This window comes from Pristis pectinata, chromosome 21 (assembly GCF_009764475.1).
Source record: "Pristis pectinata isolate sPriPec2 chromosome 21, sPriPec2.1.pri, whole genome shotgun sequence".
NCBI classification, from domain to species: domain Eukaryota; kingdom Metazoa; phylum Chordata; class Chondrichthyes; order Rhinopristiformes; family Pristidae; genus Pristis; species Pristis pectinata.
In genome coordinates, this window is record NC_067425.1 from 30,586,890 (window position 1) to 30,604,745 (window position 17,856).

The 17,856-nt window shown below is 39.1% G+C and overlaps 1 protein-coding gene across 9 annotated transcripts in view; it reads left to right on the top strand.

Moving 5' to 3' along the window:
• Positions 1-17,856, top strand: part of LOC127581156 (general transcription factor II-I-like) — a 124,943-nt gene that overhangs the window by 49,806 nt on the left and 57,281 nt on the right. For all 9 annotated transcript variants that reach the window (XM_052035206.1, XM_052035209.1, XM_052035207.1 and 6 more), the window contains 7 exons: positions 2,541-2,606; positions 6,066-6,131; positions 11,551-11,613; positions 12,524-12,622; positions 13,372-13,437; positions 14,360-14,543; positions 16,521-16,579. In XM_052035206.1, the coding sequence (XP_051891166.1) occupies positions 2,541-2,606; positions 6,066-6,131; positions 11,551-11,613; positions 12,524-12,622; positions 13,372-13,437; positions 14,360-14,543; positions 16,521-16,579 (603 nt within the window). The remainder of the gene's footprint in view (positions 1-2,540; positions 2,607-6,065; positions 6,132-11,550; positions 11,614-12,523; positions 12,623-13,371; positions 13,438-14,359; positions 14,544-16,520; positions 16,580-17,856) is intronic.

Below are 17,856 nucleotides of genomic sequence, written 5' to 3' on the forward strand. Positions count from 1 at the left end.
AGCATTATCCCTGCACCTACCCTGTCGTGCCCTGTAAGAATATAAATTTCAATGAGGCCATTTCTCATCCTTAATGTTAGTTTAGGTACAGTCTGCTTAATTGCTTATCAAACAATCTCGCCCTTCCCTTAAAACTCAGTCTAGAGAACATATATTGCACTCCCTCTGTTGCAACTGCAGCAAAACTGATAATCTGGCACCCTCAGAACTTGGGTGGTGCTGGATTACCAAATTTCCTAGACTCTTGAATGTTATTCTTATTAATAATTGCCAAAGAAGCTGAAAGATGCATGTGCTCCGGCAGAAAATGTAACCATGTTCCTGACTCCTGGTGTCCCTGTACCTGGCTCTGGGTAAACACCCAGCCCACAGTGTGGCCTCAAGCCACACAGCTGTCACTCTGACCCCTGGCTTGTGCTTCAGATTAATGAGTGAGCCAGATGTAGAATTATAAGGAGTTTTGAACAATTGGATGCAGTATTATTGGAGTTTTACTGTATGCCTTTCCCTGCTGAGGAAGACTAGACCTGGTCACAACGTTCCAGTTTTAGTCTCATCAGGGCCTCTATAATTTTGATAATATATCTTTACTTCTGGGTGAAAATCCTCTATTACTAGAGGCCAACATACTGTTTTCCTTCCTGATTGTTTTATGTATTGACACGTTAACTTTTAACTGGCTTATGTGCAAGGATGCCTCGATCCTTCTGAACACCACCATCTGCCAATTTTTTTCCACTTAAATGATACTCTGCTTTTCTTTCCCCACCAAATTAGATGCATTCACATTTTTCCACAGGATATTTCATCTATTAACTCCTTGCCCATTCACTTGGCCTGTCTATACCACCTGAAGTCTGTCTGCATTCTTCTTGAAACTTTAACTGGCACTCAACTTGGACTGGTTACTTTTGGTCCCCTCATTAAAATCATTGATATAGATTGTGAACATCTTGGAACCTAACTTGGATACAGGTGGCTACCACTGATCAGAGCCCTCCCCAAACCAAAAATTTCTTGGTTTTGATTTTTCTATCTGTTAACTTCACATTACCCTATCCCATTTGCCCCAATTTAGTTTAATAATCTTTTGTGTGGCACTTTTGAAAGTTCAAATACACTTTCACCCATATTTATTCTGGTAACTGCAACTTCAAGACAAAAACTTCCAACATATTAGTCTATGACTAACATATTTATTATAAATGATTTCTTTTCATAGGTTCATGTTGACTCTACCCAATTCTATAAATTTCTAAGTGCCCTGTTAACATTTCCTTGATAATATTTTCTAGCATTTTCCCTACCACTGATGTAAAGCCAATTAATCGGTAATTTATCATTTTCTCTTTTCTTAGTAGAGTTACATTAGCTATGTTACAATCAATGGGAACTTACCTGGAAGTTATGGAGTTTTAGAAGAAGACACTCGATGTATCTACTATCTTCATGGCCACCTCTGTTAAATTCCATTAATAGACTCCCAGTCCCATTTAATTTCTCTTTTTTTTTACTAATTGAGTTCAGACCTAATGTTCTGTTTCTTGGAGGTTTTTGAGTCCATTTGAGGAAGTTGTCAAGAAATTGTTACAAGTGGAATAGTTTCATATTTTTTGGGAAGGGTCCTCAGTAATACCTTAGTTTTTAAATAAAATTTACTTTGCCAGTTTCAAAGCCTTGTATGGTTAACTTGCACTGAAACAGTTGTTGTGTCATTCAGATTAATGTTACTGATATTCTCAGTGATTCTCAATGGGTTTTCTATTTTTGGGCTTTCTAGGCCTTGCCCCACAAGGAAAAGACAAATGATGAAATTGAGTTGCAGCTTGGAAGCCTATAAGTGGATTTGCAAGTTGAAGCTCGCTTGCCCTGTAATTTGAAATCCCATGCCATGCAGTATGTTCTAAAGAAGTGATTATGTGAAAAGTTTTGTAAAGGCTGAATTGTCAAAAGTTTTCCCCTAGCTTAAAAGCTCTCGTTACTATTCCAGGCTCAGTCTTTTCGCTCTTGAAAATCTGGATGTTGGGGCAGTATTTGAGTCCCTTGAAATTAAAAACAAACCAGTGAATTTCTATGTGGATAGCCTATTTAATTTAAGATGAGTTGGGGAGAACTATGGTCATGGGCTTGAAGTATGCAAGTTGTGAAGTAAGAAATAGATTGGATATTGATGAACATCTTTTTCATCAAATGTCATTGACCTTGGGAACAAATTGCTGGTTTGTGCTTTGGGTGAGGACTTGCTACAAACGGTCTACAGGAGCTGGGGGAGTTTCCAGTTACAGCTAACAATTGTAGTGAACAAAATCTAGGTGGAAAATTAGACTGTGTTATCTGGTTACTATGGTCTCCTGCACTTGGTGGTCATAAGATGTTGGGGAGGAATTCTCCATGATTTGGTAGGACAAGATTAATAGGGCTAGCTTATTATTTTTGTTTGTGTGATATGGTTACATACTTTATATATTTAAAAGAAACTGCTTAAACATTGCATGCAATAATTGGCATTTGAGTTCCAAAAATGATGTTTTTCATGGCAGGGCCAGGTGTGACTACTACAGATGACATTGATACTGCAAGAGCTTCCCAATCAAAGTCTTACAAAGGTATTTGGTTTTTCCTAAGGTATTTTCTCATTGATTGTACAGTTTTCATGGCTGATCTGATTGCCAAATATTCCCATCCAAAATAATAGCAATGATTTATTGTCAAAAAAAGTATCTGGTACTGCTCCCTTCTATCTTTTGGGGTAAGGTGGAGAGGAGAAATTCAATTGGTATCATTGCATCATTATACTATGCTTTAAGTAAAACTTAGTGAGCTTGGTTCTCTGGAAAGATGGGGGATTAATTGCTTTCCATTTTAAAGCATCAACAGAAATTTTGTTATTGCAACTGGTATTGCAAATTGTTTCGACAGTATCATTTCATTACCTTTTGAGATGTGTCATCTCTGACCTATGTTTGTCACCAATGCTGCTGATTTAAAATGATCAATTTTGTTTAAATTACTTGATGATTAATACTGTCTTATCTCTGTAACCTCTGCATACCCACTGCCAAATCACATTCTTCATTACTCTGATTGTAGTCTTGTATTCATTGCCCATTCTGGCTTGCCAACTCCCTTCTGATGTATTTATTGTGGCTATAATGTATAAAGGGCAATTAACTGCTAGCTATGTGTTTTGTCATTTTTATTACCTAAAACGTGTTGTGACATATGCCCCTTACGATTGAACTATAGGGCATATAAGATTTGTTATGCTTTTGAGATTATGGCTGGCTTCATCACTGTGCTCAACTTACTAATAATATGGGACAGCAAAGAAATGCAGAAGTTCAACAAAGTTGGCTGCCAGCAACAATGTTCATGCAAATAACTGAATTATTCTTGCAGAAGCATCAAGAGAATCCATCTAGTAGTGTAGTTTTTAACAGTGATATTAGAGGCAGAACCTAGAACAATATAGCACAAGAACAGGCCTTTCAGCTCATGATCTCTGTGATGATCAGTTGCCAAATTAAACTAATCCCACCTGCCTGTACGTGGTCTATATCCCTCCATTCCCTGCTTGTTCATCTGCCTGTCTAAAAGCCTTTTAAACATTGCCATTGTATCTGTTTCAATCACCTACAGGCACCTTACCACCGTGTGTGTGTGTGTGTGTGGGGTGGGTGGAAGTTATTAAAATATAAACTTGCCTCACACGTCTCCTTTAAATTTTTTGTCTCTTGTATGTTGGTGGTACTTTGGAATTGCTAGTGTTCAGGAACATGTGCGTTCCGACATTGACCAAAAACAAACTCAGGACAACTTGATTTCTAATTTTCTAAAGGATGTAAATTTGCATGGTACATGCAAAGTGGATCTAAAAACTATCCTGTTGGGCATCAGTGCTCTGTTTACAGAACAGCATTAAAACATCATTGCAAGTTAAAATGAATTTCATAGTGGACTTCTCTGGCACAGCCATTTATCTTCAGGGGTCTCCTGTATCATGGTTCCTTGCAAGCAACTTTTCTGTGGGCTCAGATGATGCTCCACTCATCTGGATATTTTTCTTGGCTTCCTCAACTGGTTAAATGGAGATGACTTGCTGACTGCTGTCAGGTTGAACTTTGTATCTCTCACCATGTCTGGTGTTTGACCTTGAGGTCAATCTTCTTAAACAGCAGTCATATTTTAATAACTTTCAAATGGTTGAAAAATGATTTAATTGTGGGATCACTATTATACTGCATATACGTTGGTGTGATATCCCATTTTCCATTGTCTTTTCCTTGAAGTCCCATATTTTGGAATATCTAATTCTTGATCTTGGTCACTTCAAACCCATTTGTTTCAATCTGGTTAATTCACCGATCCTTGCAAAGAGTGTTGTGTGCTTTAAGCTACAGTTCCTTCAGGTTCGAATTTCTGACTTTCATTTGTGACTTTAGCTATTAATGCCCCCTTTGTAAAGCTCTGCCTTGTCCAGTTCTCACTGCTTTATTTTTACCCAGTACTCAGTTTTCCAAGGTTTGACTTTTTTTTTCTCTTGCCCTTTTAAAGAAATGAAAGATTTCTGGATATTAAAGAAATTGAACTAGATGGGGGCAAATCAAGTAAATGGTATTTGAGATACAAGACCAGCAAAGATGTTGAGTGGCAGCACAGACTTGAGAAATGAATGACCTGCTCCTTTTGTGTCTTGTTTGATCTCACTTGGTTGTCTTGTGTTATTGATTTTGAAAATTTGGAGCACTTCTGTATCTAATCCTCAGTCACACCAGATGGTGCTGTGGTTCCTACAGTGGAATTATTGAGCTGTTCCACTAAAATGTTCACGTTTGTCTACAATGTAAAAGCAAAAAAAATGTACTAGATTCCAAATTAAGGAAAGAGTGAAAATATTTGACAAACAAGCTTGGATCCAGTCATTCTGATGTTCCAGGGGAATGTTACCTGGTGGATAAAGGAATCCAAAAAAGATATGCAGAGCTGGATGCTGGAAGTATTTTGAGACTGTGCTGGTGAACAATGCATGATGTGAAGCACCATTTTCAGGGAAAATGGTGCTTCACAGTTTGCTCTTGAGTCTTTGTTTCTATTACCGAAATTCTTACTGATCATTTTTATCAGCTTTAGTCCTAGTGCTAGCTACTGACCTGAGAGAGCTTCTGTCTGGAAAAACACAAGTTCAGTGCTGCTCTTTGCCCCTTTTTGTATTAGCCACACAGCTTTTAACCATTTTCTAGTCCCACTTTCATGCAATCTCAGTATAATCATGTAGGTTTTGATTTGCAGCACTTTTTATATTTATGGAAGGATCTGGTGGAAGACCAATGCTTTGTTTGGTGGGTGGTATTTTGGGTTAACAAAGTGGGTTACTCAGCCATTTCCTGCTACAGCTGCAAGGTCAAGAGAAATGGAAAATAGAGAAGGCAAACCAGCAGCAGTGGGAATAGTTGTTGCTTATCTTGCAGATCTGTTGGGATTGCAGATCTGGTTGCTGTGGTTTAAATACATGACCATGATGAAATGGAGCTCAAAGCCAAAACAAATAAGAATGACTGGAGGCTGAAATGTGTTTTATTGTGTGTAGCATTTCATGGTAGAGCTACATCCTTGTGTATTGATTAGAAGATGTAATAAAAGTCATGTGTGTATATATATGTGTGTGTGTAATTTTTCTCTATTGAATGTTTTGGATTGAGGATGCAGATTAATAGGAAACTGCGGTTTTGTGCAGTATTTTGCTAATTTTTAATTTACTCCTGACAATTCTAGTCAACAATTCTCTTGACATAATGTGATGCATAAAGCATTACCTTCCTTTGATTTTTAGTTAAACTTTTGAACATGTGAAGAGGATAATTTGCCCAAAGCCACATCATGTGAAGCATAGGCTAATATTGATCTTTGTATTGCCAAAATTGTATTACACCAGTTTATAGATGGAGTAGAAATTCCTATTTACTTGGGGCGTGACGCACAATACGTTACAGTGGAACTGCATATCCATTTTAAATGGCATTGTACATTGAGTACAAAAGGATATTCAAAGTATCATCTGCCAACAGGAGGAGAGTTACAGAATGAAGCCAATGTATCAAGTGATGAGACTGAAGAGGAATTTACAGCAGATGGTAAGCAGTGGAGTAACTTTCCATTTTTGATTTAAGCCCCTTCAGAATATTAAATCAGTCTGTTATGACCCCAGAGCAGTAACAAAACATTAATGCAGAAGTTTTTGAAGTGTCAATGTGGTTAACTTTTAAAGCATAGAAATAAAGAGCAAATTTCTAAACTAAGGTGCAATAAAAAGTTAGTATATTTGCTATAAAAATTTACCAGTTAATTGGTAGTCTCTTATTAATTAATTGTAATTTGATACAATGAAAGATAGAAAATTTGTGGGCTGCTTAGTTTGATTCATTGACATTCAATTGACATTGACCTTGCAAATTATTTTTCTGCTGGTGCCTTGATAGGATGGTCTTGGTGAGATTGGTGTTTCATGCTTGTGCATCTGGAGTGATCAGTTATTATGAATATTTAAGAGATCTGGTTCATGAAGTCCTCCTCACCAGCATCTGGGGAGGGTTTGTGCTATAACTGGGATAGCTGTCTCGCATTCTAGTTGAGTAACAGCCTGATGTAGTTGTACTCATGAAATCATGTCTTACAATCAACGATCAGACACCACCATCTCCATCCCTGGGTATGTCCTGTCTCACTCACAGCAGATGCTCCAGCAGAGGCAGTGACATAGTGGTATATAGTCAGGAGGGAGCTGCTCTTGGAGTCCTCAACACTGACACTGGATCCCATGAAATCTCATGGCATCAGGTTAAACTTGGGTAAGGAACCCTTCTGTTGATAACTGTCTTCCATCCCCCTTTGGCTGATGAATCAAAATGTTGAATGCCACTTGGAGGAAGCACTGAGAGCAGCCAAATGTACTCTGGATGGGGTATTTCAATGTGCATTACCAAGATAGCTTGGTAGCACCACTACTAACCGAGTTGGTCAAAAGTCGTCATTGTTAGATTGGGTCTGGGGCAGGTGTTGAGGAAACTAATGAGGGCAAAACCTACTTGATGGACTGCTCACCAATCTACCTGTGGCAGATCCATCTGTCCACTGCAGTATTGGTAGGAGTGACCACTGCATAGTCCTTGTGGAGATGAAATCCCATCTTCACAGTGAAAATACAGTTCATGTTGTGTGGTACTACCACCATCCTAAATGGGCAGATTGCAAACACATCTAGCAACTCGGGACCGGGCATCCATGAGGCACTGTGGGCCATCAGCAGCAGGAGAATTGTACTCAATCACATCTGAAACCTAATGGCCTGATGCCACTCTATAATCACTATCAAACCAGGGGATCAACCCTTGTTCAATGAAGAGTGCAGGAGGGCATGCCAGGAGCCACATCAGATACGGCTCAGAATGAGGAATCATCCTGGTAAGCCTACAAGACAGGACTATTTTCTTGCCAAACAACATTGACAGCATGCAATAGACAGGTCTGATCAGTTGATTGTTGGATCACTTATCTCTAGGCCCTGCGGTACTGCCACATCCAGTTGTGAATGGTGATGGACAATTAAGCAACTCACTGGAGGAGGAGACTCTCTAAATATCCCTATTCTAAGTAATGGGGGAGCCTAGCACATCTGTGCAAAAGAGAGAGCTGGAGCATTTGCAAGAATCTCCATCCAGAAACACCAAGTAGATGACCCATCTCAGCTTCCAGCATGACATGCCAGTTTTCAGCCAACTCAATTCATTCCATGTGATATCAGGAAATGGCTAAAGGCATTGGATACAGCAAAGGCCATGGGCCCTGACAACATTCGAGCAATAGTTCAGAAGACCTGCGCTCCACGACTTGCTGTGCCCTTGGCCAAGCTATTCCAGTACAGCTACAACACTGACATCTACCTGACAGTGTGGAAGATCATTAATGAAGCAGCTGAAGGTGGTTGGGGCTATGACAATGCCTTGAGGAACTCTTTCAGTGATGTCCTTGGCTGGGAATTGACCTCTGACATCTAAACCATCTTCGTTTATGCAAGGTTTTCCCTTTGCCTATGAATTGTTTTACCAGGACACTTTGATGCCACACTTGGTCAAATGCTGCCTTGATGTCAAGGGCAATCACTCTCTCTTAGTCTCCAGAATTGAGCTCTTTGACCCATGTTTGGGCCAAAGCTGTGATGCTACCTGGAGCCGAGTAGTCCTGGCAGAACTAAAATCGTGTGTTAAGTAAGTCATTGATGAGTAAGCACTGCTTGATGTCACTGGTGATGACAGCTTTTATCCTGCATTTTGTGAACAGAACATACCAATTTTCGGATCTTGGATCTGAAAGCTCTCCGATCCGAAAGCTCTTGGATACCTCCTGTTTCCTACCCATATGGGCCCCAGCTATGCCTGTCTTTTTGTTGGCTATATGGAATGGTTCCTGTTCCAGACTTTCTCCAGTACCACTCCCTACTCTCTCCGTTACATTGATGACTACATTTGTGTTGCTTCTTGCACCCATGCAGAACTCATCAATTTTCTCACCTTTGCCACTGACTTCCACCCTGGACCATTTATGACATTTTTCTCTCTCTTTTCTAGATCTGTCTGCATCTCAGAAGACGCACTATCCACTGATACTTACTATAAACCCACTGACTCCCACAGCTAATTGCATCACACCTCTTACCACCCTGTCTTTTGTAAGGATACTTTTCCTTTCTCCCAGTTTCTGTGTCTCCGTCACATCTGCTCTCAAGATTAGGCTTTTCATTCCAGGACACCTGAAATGTCCTTTTTCTGGAAGCGCAACTTCCCATCTGCTGTAGTTGATGGAGCCCGCTCTTGCAACTCCTTTGTTTCTTGTACTTTTGCTCTCACCTGCCTCCCTCCAGACACAACAGAGACAGAGTTCCCCTCATCCTCACCTTTTACCCTATGACCCTCTGCATCCTGCATATCATTTTTTGTCATTTCCGCCAGCTCCAACGAGATCCCACCACCAGCCATATCTTGTCTTCCCTATATCTTACTGCCTTCTGCAGGGAACACTCCCTCTGTGACTCCCTGGTATGCTCATCCCTCCCCACCCACCCTTCCCTGATCCCTGGCACTTTCCCCTGGGTTGCAGGAGATGTAAGTCATCCTTGCACCTCCTCCCTCCCTCCCCTACCATCCAGGGACCTAACAGCCCTTCCAGGTGAGGCAAAGGTTCATGTGCACCTCTTCTAACCTTGTCTAGTGAATTCAGTGCTCCTGAAGTAGCCTCCTCTACGTTGGCAATACCAAGCGCAGACTGGGTGACCATTTTGCAGGGCACCTATGCTCAGTCCTCAATGGCCATCCTGAACTCCCAGTTCATGCCATTTCAATTCCCATTCCCACACTAACCTGTTCATCCTCAGCCTCCTCTACTGCCAGGGTAAGGCCCAACACAAACTAGAGGACCAACACCTCGTATTCCACTTGTGTAGACTACAACCCAACCCAATGGCATCAACATTGAGTTCTCCAATTTTAGGTAACCCTTCTGCTCTGGTGGATTGTTTTCACCCCCCCTCCCCCCCTTCTGATCCTTTGGTCCTTCCATTTATGTTGCCTTTCACCTACAAGCCCCCTTCCCCCCCCCCCCCCCCCAAAAAAAAAACTGGTTCCAATTGCCACTCATCTCTCTTCTAGTCGTTCTCATTCTTACCTCCTTTTAATTATTAGAGTCTGCACTGGTAGCTGTTTGTGTTCCTGTTTAGCTCTGTCCAGCAGCTGACTCCAATCTTCAAGCTCCCCTTTTTCCAACCCCACACTCCTTCTCCACCACACACACCCCCCCCCCCCCCCCCCCCGCGCCTTGTTCCATCTACTTTTCAATATATTAAGGCTCCCTCCTGTGTGCTTGCCCTCCCTCTATCATTCACCTGCCACTGTTAATCCAGCACCACTCCTGCTCCCCTCCTCTACGTGGCACAAACTGCCTGTCATCTTGTACCCCTCCTCAGTCCACCAATTACCTCGGGCTCCTGTCTCACCACTCCCCTTCCCCTTTTTATATTGGCTATCATGCCTCTTCACTCTCAGTCCTGATGCAGGGTTTCGACCCAAAATATCCTTTCCTCCCACATTTGCTGCTTGATCTGCTGAGTTCCTGCAACAGATTGTTTGTTGCTCCAGATTCCAGCATCTGTAGTCTTTTGTATCTCCGTATCAATTTTCCACATTGTTGGCTAGATGCCAGTGTTGTAACTGTATTGAAACAGCTTGACTAGTGGTACAGCTAGTTCTAGAGTACTGCAGTTGGGATATTGTTTGGTCCTGCAGCCTTTCAACAGCTTCTTGGTATCATGGCAAAGAATTGGATGGGAGGCTGGCTTTGGTGATCGTGGGAATCTCAGGAGAAAGCTGAGGTGGATCATTTATTCTGCACTTCTGGATAAACACTGTTCGTACTCTTCAGCCTTTTGCACGCATGTTTTTCCACCACTTCAGAAGCCCTTTAGCATCATTGAATTTGCTGTGATGAGATTTGAGCTTTATTCTCTGGTTACTGGAATTGTTGTTACTCAGCTACTTTACCCTTTGAGAGTTTAAAGTGCAGGTCAGCAGCATCTGTGAAAAGAGGAACTTAACATTTCAGGTCTGAGACTAGTCATCAGAACTCAGAGTCCCAAACCTGAAGTGCTGTTTCCCATTCCACCAATGCTGCCTGACCTGATGAGGTTTTTCTAGCATTTGTTTCTCAGATTTCCAGTGTCTGCAGTTATTATTTTCATTTAGGATTGCTTTAATTGGAAAAGTTTCATTTGCACCTATTGCTTTGAGTCCTCTACAAATGTAAAATGGTTGCAGAGCCTGCCTTGATCTGTCCTAAAGCAGTTATTATATACCCCTACACTAAAGCATTATGATATATTTCAATGCATGCACCACTCAGTGAAACAAGGGCTATTTTAAAAGACTGCATAGGAATGAGGGGCAATTAGTTCAGTATTTTGAAAAAGCAGTACAAACTTGAAAGTAACAAATCAACTGACATTTGTGTTGAATAGAGCTTTAAATAATAATTTCACGAAGTGTAGGATAAATTCAAATTTAATAATTGTGGTTTTTTTTTGGACATGGAAAATTCAAGGAACGTGTTATTGATGCAGTGTCTATCATAAAGTCTGAGGGTAATAAGACTAGGGAGCTTAACAGCTGAGGCCAATGCTACAGAGGGATTTGATCACTGAAAATTTTAAAAATGCAATGTTTTCCATGAGGCCATTCAAATATGTTGGTACTCTGATGCTTGACATTGAGATTTGCAGTTAATTTTCAATTATTTTTAAATATTTCCGTAGACCTATTGAAACATAAAAATAAAAGGTGACCTTATTTGAGCAAAAAGCTTTACTCAATTGTGGAATACTTTTTGACATCCCATGGCCATGTAAGGTGCCATGCGTTACTTGTTAAAAAAAAATGCTTTATGAATATAAATTAGCTTCATTTCATTTTTTTTCTTTAAATGATTAACATTTTGTTTTGTATTCCTTAGATTCAACTCAGCAAGAGCATTCTGAAACTAGTGAAGACCCAGAAGTAGAAGTTACTATTGAAGGCAAGCATTGGGTCTTTAACTTATTTGGTAGTCTCCACAGAAATCATAGTAATGATTATAGCTGAATGTTTAGTTAAGTTGGTATTCAGTTCTGGTTTCTCCTATTATAATCCAAAACAGTTGTATGTGTCTCTGTGGGAGGGGGTGGCCAGATGGTTGGTGAACTTGAATTTTGGAGCTACTTGTACTTTTCTTTCAATTTTTTTGTTCCTACATTCCTGACCCTGGTGCACTTTACCCTCAAATTTAGGCAAATTACATTGGAAATGTAAAATTCTGTTATTTCATAATGTAAAGTTTTAATTGAAAATAACAAATCAAGTGCTTTTTTTTAAACTTACATGCTTTATTCTTCTAGTTTTTAAGCTTTGATTTTCTTTATGGGGAAAGTATTTCTGAATGAAAGTAGCACAGGTGAAAGCTTTTAAACTATGTTAGGATCTATCTTGTGGCAGAGATGGCATTTAATTGAGATAACAGAAAAATCTCAGTAATTAGACCCCGTTATCTCAAGAATACAGGCTACCGGTTTGTAACATCCAGTGGCACCTCAAGGCCATCGGAACAAGCCATTAAGCATGGGGCATCCTTATTCTGTACCATTGTAACTAGGCAGGGGAAGACCATCAATAAATGTTGATGTTAGTTGGCCCTCATCAGCACCATTCATTACAATATTGTATGGACTGATTTTGTGTATTTTCTGACATGTGGACATCTGTAAAAATGGGGTGGGGGGTGGTCTGTACTTCTATTGTGAATGCATCAGCAAAATTACAGTGTTATTGGACCCTTGAAACCAAAAGGCACTCTGCACAGGGCTGTTTGGAAGAGTATGAGGGGCCATTTTTGGTTTACACTTTCATGAATAACATAGAAAAGTTTATAAAGCTGCATTTTCTGTTTTCAGATGATGAATATTTCCCACCAAATAAGCGACCAAAGGCTACTGTACAGTCGACGGATGCTGGGGCCACAGTGAAGCGGAAAAGTAGGGAATTCAATTTTGGTGAGTTAAGTACCATTTCAATCTCCTGGAAAGGTCTGTTTCAATTGCTTGAGAAATAGGTCTAGGCATCAGAGTCTTGCTGGATGCTATGTATCCCATGATTATGCAGAAGTTGAATTGTATATTTTAATATTTAAATGTCAGTATTGTGAATTTCGATTTCCCCATTTCCAAAAATAAACAAAATATTTGTTTTTGCAAATTTAGTTAGATTTTTGCTAACTGAACACGCATCATTCACTGGCAACCTATCCTCGTTGTACATTATAGACATCTTATTTTACCTTGATTAGGTTTTTAAATCCAGTAGTTTCCAAGGAAAATTAATTTGTGTTAAGTGAGATGGTTTATAAGCAATTTCTGTTCAGAATATTCAATTTGGCTGATTTTAAGGAAAGAAATGAGGTAGAGATTACCACTTTGATTTAACACCTCAATTACAAATACAACATTATTTGGAATTTTAATTATAAAATATTTGTGTTGGAACCAGATATTTAATTTCTTTTGTCAGTGTCATGAAGTTCACTGTGGATGTATTTTAGCAGTATTGTATTCTTGTTCATATGCAACATTTGACACAATCAGGTTTAAGTTTTTGCCTTCAGTACTGCTTGTAGTCATCATTGCTATATGTAAATTAATCAACAGAATTTACTATATCTGGGTGTTAGTTATAACTATTTGCATCCAGCAATATACAGTATTGAACTTTTTCCATTAATTTAAAAACCTTTTCTTAAATGCAGAACAATGGAATGCTAGAATTACTGATTTAAGAAAACAAGTGGAAGAACTCTTTGAAAGGAAATATGGTAACTGTTTTAGTTAAATCTTTTGTAAAGTGCCAACCAGATAAGTGCTAATTTTTTTTAGACATAAGGATTTATAAACCAATTCACGTTAGGATGAGGTGGACCTAATGGTTAATTATCTGTACTATGTGTTTGCTTGTATCATACAGTTATTTGCTTAAATGTAGGTTGGACATATTTTGGCAAATGCCTTTCTATTTGTGTGCACTATAAGTACCAAATCATATATCCCTTCCTTGTTATTGGAAATAGCTAGCTTTTTTCTTTATTGTATATTAAATGATTTATTCCCTGCATCTTCTTTGCTAATACAGTAAGACTCCAGAAACTCCTTGGAACTTTGGCAGTGCCACACTAGCAGATTTTCTGGCTTTTGGCTATTGGATTATTGGAGTTTTACCATACAAAGGTTTTGGGAGGGTATTGTGCATGAACAGCACAGAGAACAAAGACTACAACTTTGTTTTAGTCAGAGTTTAATTGCATTTCTCATTGTTAATAATCTGTAACTTTCACATTTATTATTGTATTGAATATCTGAGGGCACTTAAATATGGGAGTCATTAACTACTGGTTTCGAACCCCACAAATATTAGACCCTGTGGATTAGAAAAACACCAAATTCCAGTAAAATTTCAAGCCAGTTTCAAGTCGGCTTGCTTTGTTCTGTAGTATCATTCTCTGTTATGAGAATTAGGAGGGTTTGATAAGGATTTCTCAGGATGTCATAAACATATATCAAAGGAAGTCTCCTTTCCCAAGTTTTCCATTAAGAAATAACATTCTGCAATTTGGTAATCCTCCCATTCAACACTTCGTATTAAAATATGTTCATTGCAAAGTGGAGTGCAAGGAATATAGAGCAGTATTGCAAGAAGCTGTTGTAATGGGCTCTAAATTTTAACATTGTGTAATCTTTTAGCTCAAGCAACTCTAGCTACTGGACCAGTTGTGATCCCGTATCCACTCTTCCAGTCCAATTCTGAAGATCTTTGTGTTGATGGTTTACCTGAGGGGATTCCATTCAGGAGGCCGTCCACCTATGGAATTCCAAGATTAGAAAGGATACTTCTAGCAAAAGACAGGATAAAGTTTGTTATAAAAAGGTATGGATTTAGTAAAAGTTTGATTTAATGGCAAGACAGGTGCTTTGTTAGATCTTATTGGCCTCTAAATTACACCCTAGTTTTCTTAGTTTATTGGCTGGAATTATTGGCTGGATTTTGAGCAGTGTTATTTAAGTGCAAGTCCTTTACATTTTCCATAATGCATCAAACATCAGTCTTGTACTTCTGGCCATCATTGAAATTTATTGGTTGGGGGGTGGAAATATGTAGCAATATTTTTGGGTTTTTTGTATTGAAGATGGTTGCTGAAATATCTCTGAAACATTTGCATGGTTCTTAAAGTTTCATTTGTTTGTTTGTATTTCCGTATAGCGGATCCATTAACTATTACTATTTATCTTGGGCTCTAAGACAGTTCTTCTGTGCTTCCAGGCTACCCACATTTACATTATTCACAGTCTAAAGTTTCTAAACTTGGTTTCTGTGTTGAAGTAATCACATGTTCTCACTTGTTATAATAAATACATAAGTCAATGCTGTCTCCCAACAGACCAATTCTATCAGTCCAATTCACCACTTATATCCCTGTGGCCATGCAATTTGTTCTCTTGCAAGGTCATCTAATTCCCTTTAATTCTTTTGCCATTTACCCACACATGGGGGTAAATTTGCATTAGCTGATTAACCTACCAGCACATTTTTCAGATGTGGAAAGAAAGTGGAGCACCTGGCAGAAACCTTCATGGTCAGAAGGTGTGCAAACTTCGCACATACGGCACCAGAGGTCAGGATTGAATCCAGCTTGCTGGAGCTAAGGGGCAGAAGTGCTGTCTGCTCTGCCACTGTATCACTCCCTTTGGTACTCAGACCTTGTTGACATTTTTTTCAAACTCCTGGACAGTGCATTGTTTCACCACAGGTGTTCATTTGATATCATTTGAGTTTGTGACTTTCCTCTGTTTTGTATAGCAAATAAATCGATCCTTTATGTGGGATTATGTAGGATATATGGTGCCGAAGCAGGCTATTTGGCCTAAGTGTTATATACTCCTCTCGTCACAATCTCAGCATAACCCTCAACCCTTCATTTACTTGTCTAGCCTCCCCATAAAATGTAAAATAATAATAGATTGACATGAATTCATACCATTTTGGTGATTTTGTATTTTAATGCAAGTACCCTTTTGTTTTTTGTGCAAAAGAATTAATATTGTAACGTGTGTGGGGAAAGGCAGTAAATGATACGATGGCTTGGTGAAACAGGTCTTTCTTCAGCAGCATAGCACAATTGCAATCAAAAGCTTGACATAGGAAATTAGAATCCTGAACTGTCTTCTGCTTTTCATTACTACAAATCAGTTTTTTGTCATTTACCATAATGACTGTAAGATATAGGAGCAGGGTTAGGCAATTTGGCCCATCGAGTCTGCTTCACCATTCAATGATGGCTGATATTTTTTTTCTCAACCCCATTCTCCTGCCTTCTCCCTGTAACTCGTTACCAATCAACAACCTATCAATCTCTGCCTTCAATACATCCAGTGACTTGCACTCCACAGCCCTCCGTGGCATGGAATCACACAGATTCACCTCCTCTGGCTGAAGAAATTCCTCCTCATCTCAGTTGTAAAGGGATGTCCCTTTATTCTGAGGCTGTGCCCTCGGATCCTAGACTCTCCTACTAATGGAAACATCCTCTTCGTGTCCACACAATCTAGACCTTTCAGTATCTGGTAACTTTCACCTGTTGCACCAAATAATTTTTTTTGTAGACATGCAAATGTTTTTTTGTAATGTAGCTAAAACAAATAAACACTTCTAAAGGTAAAACTTATTTCAAAGAAACTCATATCAAATAAATTGTAATGGTGTTTTTCTTTAAAAAAGCATAATTTAATATGGTAGTTACTGGGCTATATTTTTCCAATGTATAACAAAATATTCAGTCTGCAGTTGTTTCATGCAGTGCTGCAACCTGAGGTGTGTTAGAAATCATAATTTTTCTTTGTTCTGTAGACCAGAACTGTTAACTAATGAGCGTGAAGAAACAACTCCAGACAAAGTGGTTCCAGGAGGTAAGCGTTCAGACTTTGTGTGTGTAATAGTATTTAATAACTGAAACACAGCATTCTGGATGGTTTATACCTCCATTAGGTCAATGCCGTAGTGCAATATTTCAGTACAGAAAAGGCAATGTTCTTTCTATGATGGCTGCCACTGTCCCATGCAGTACTCTCCTGCTTGCAGCTTTGCATAGTTTTTCATTGCAGTTTTTATGGCCTTTGAATCTTCAGCTCCTTGGCTTAATAATTGTATTTACTGGTTGTTATTGGATTAGTGATATCTTGCCATGCATCTGATTTCTATGGTCTACTTATGCCTTCCTGAAGTCTGTTATTTTCTTCAGGGTTGACTGTGTTTGAGTTTCATGTCATCTCTTGTATGTCTCCAGTTTTATTGGATATGTTGAACAGTTTCCTGTAGTTCTAGAGTTTCCATAATCTAGAGAATTTTCTTAATATACGGTCATATTTGAATACCACTATATCTCTTAATGGTGAATTCCTTTTCACTTGGGTCCTGGATTCTGGGGATAACTTGTTGAGTAACTACAATCTCTAACTCTACTCCATCTAAAGACTGCATTCCTCTCTCAATTTCTGTCATTGCCTAATCTGCTCTATCATCACCCTCTATACCAGAGTTTACAAAATTACCTTTTCTCGTTAACAATGGATTCCCATCCATTATGATATTGAGTATGCCACACTTCCTCCTTTGCCCAGAGTTTTGATAGGATCTTCCAGTCTTGCATGCCACCACTCTCCTTGTCTTTTGAGGTTCTCTTGTGTCTAAATATGTAATAATCAATATTTAATTGCCATTTATACTTGTGTACAGATCTTATTTCATTGGTCTTTCCAGTGTGATTTCATGTTTTCTTATTTATAATTCAAATTGTTTAACCCCTTTGCTGAGCAAACCTCATTGCCAAAAAAAGGTTAAATGAAAGTACATTTTTCTAACATGAAAAGACAGAAATTAGAGTAACAGAAAATAGATTAAAATAAAAAAAAAGCTAATAATTGGATTATTCTGTAAAACTGGCATTTGTATTGCGGTTGGTTCTTTGGTTCTCTGTGCATGGCCATAGTACTTTTAGCTGTGTTGTTAAAGAACTGCTGTCCAATTTGAGATCAGATTTTGCTGGATCAGCCTACTGGTCAGATTCATTACCTGTAATCTCTGTTTGCCCGGATTTGTCCTTTTGCAGAGTGTGTCCTCTGGGGCAGATCGGGCAGCAAATAGGCCTTGGGTGACTCTACACCCAGAATGCCCTGACAGCCTTCAA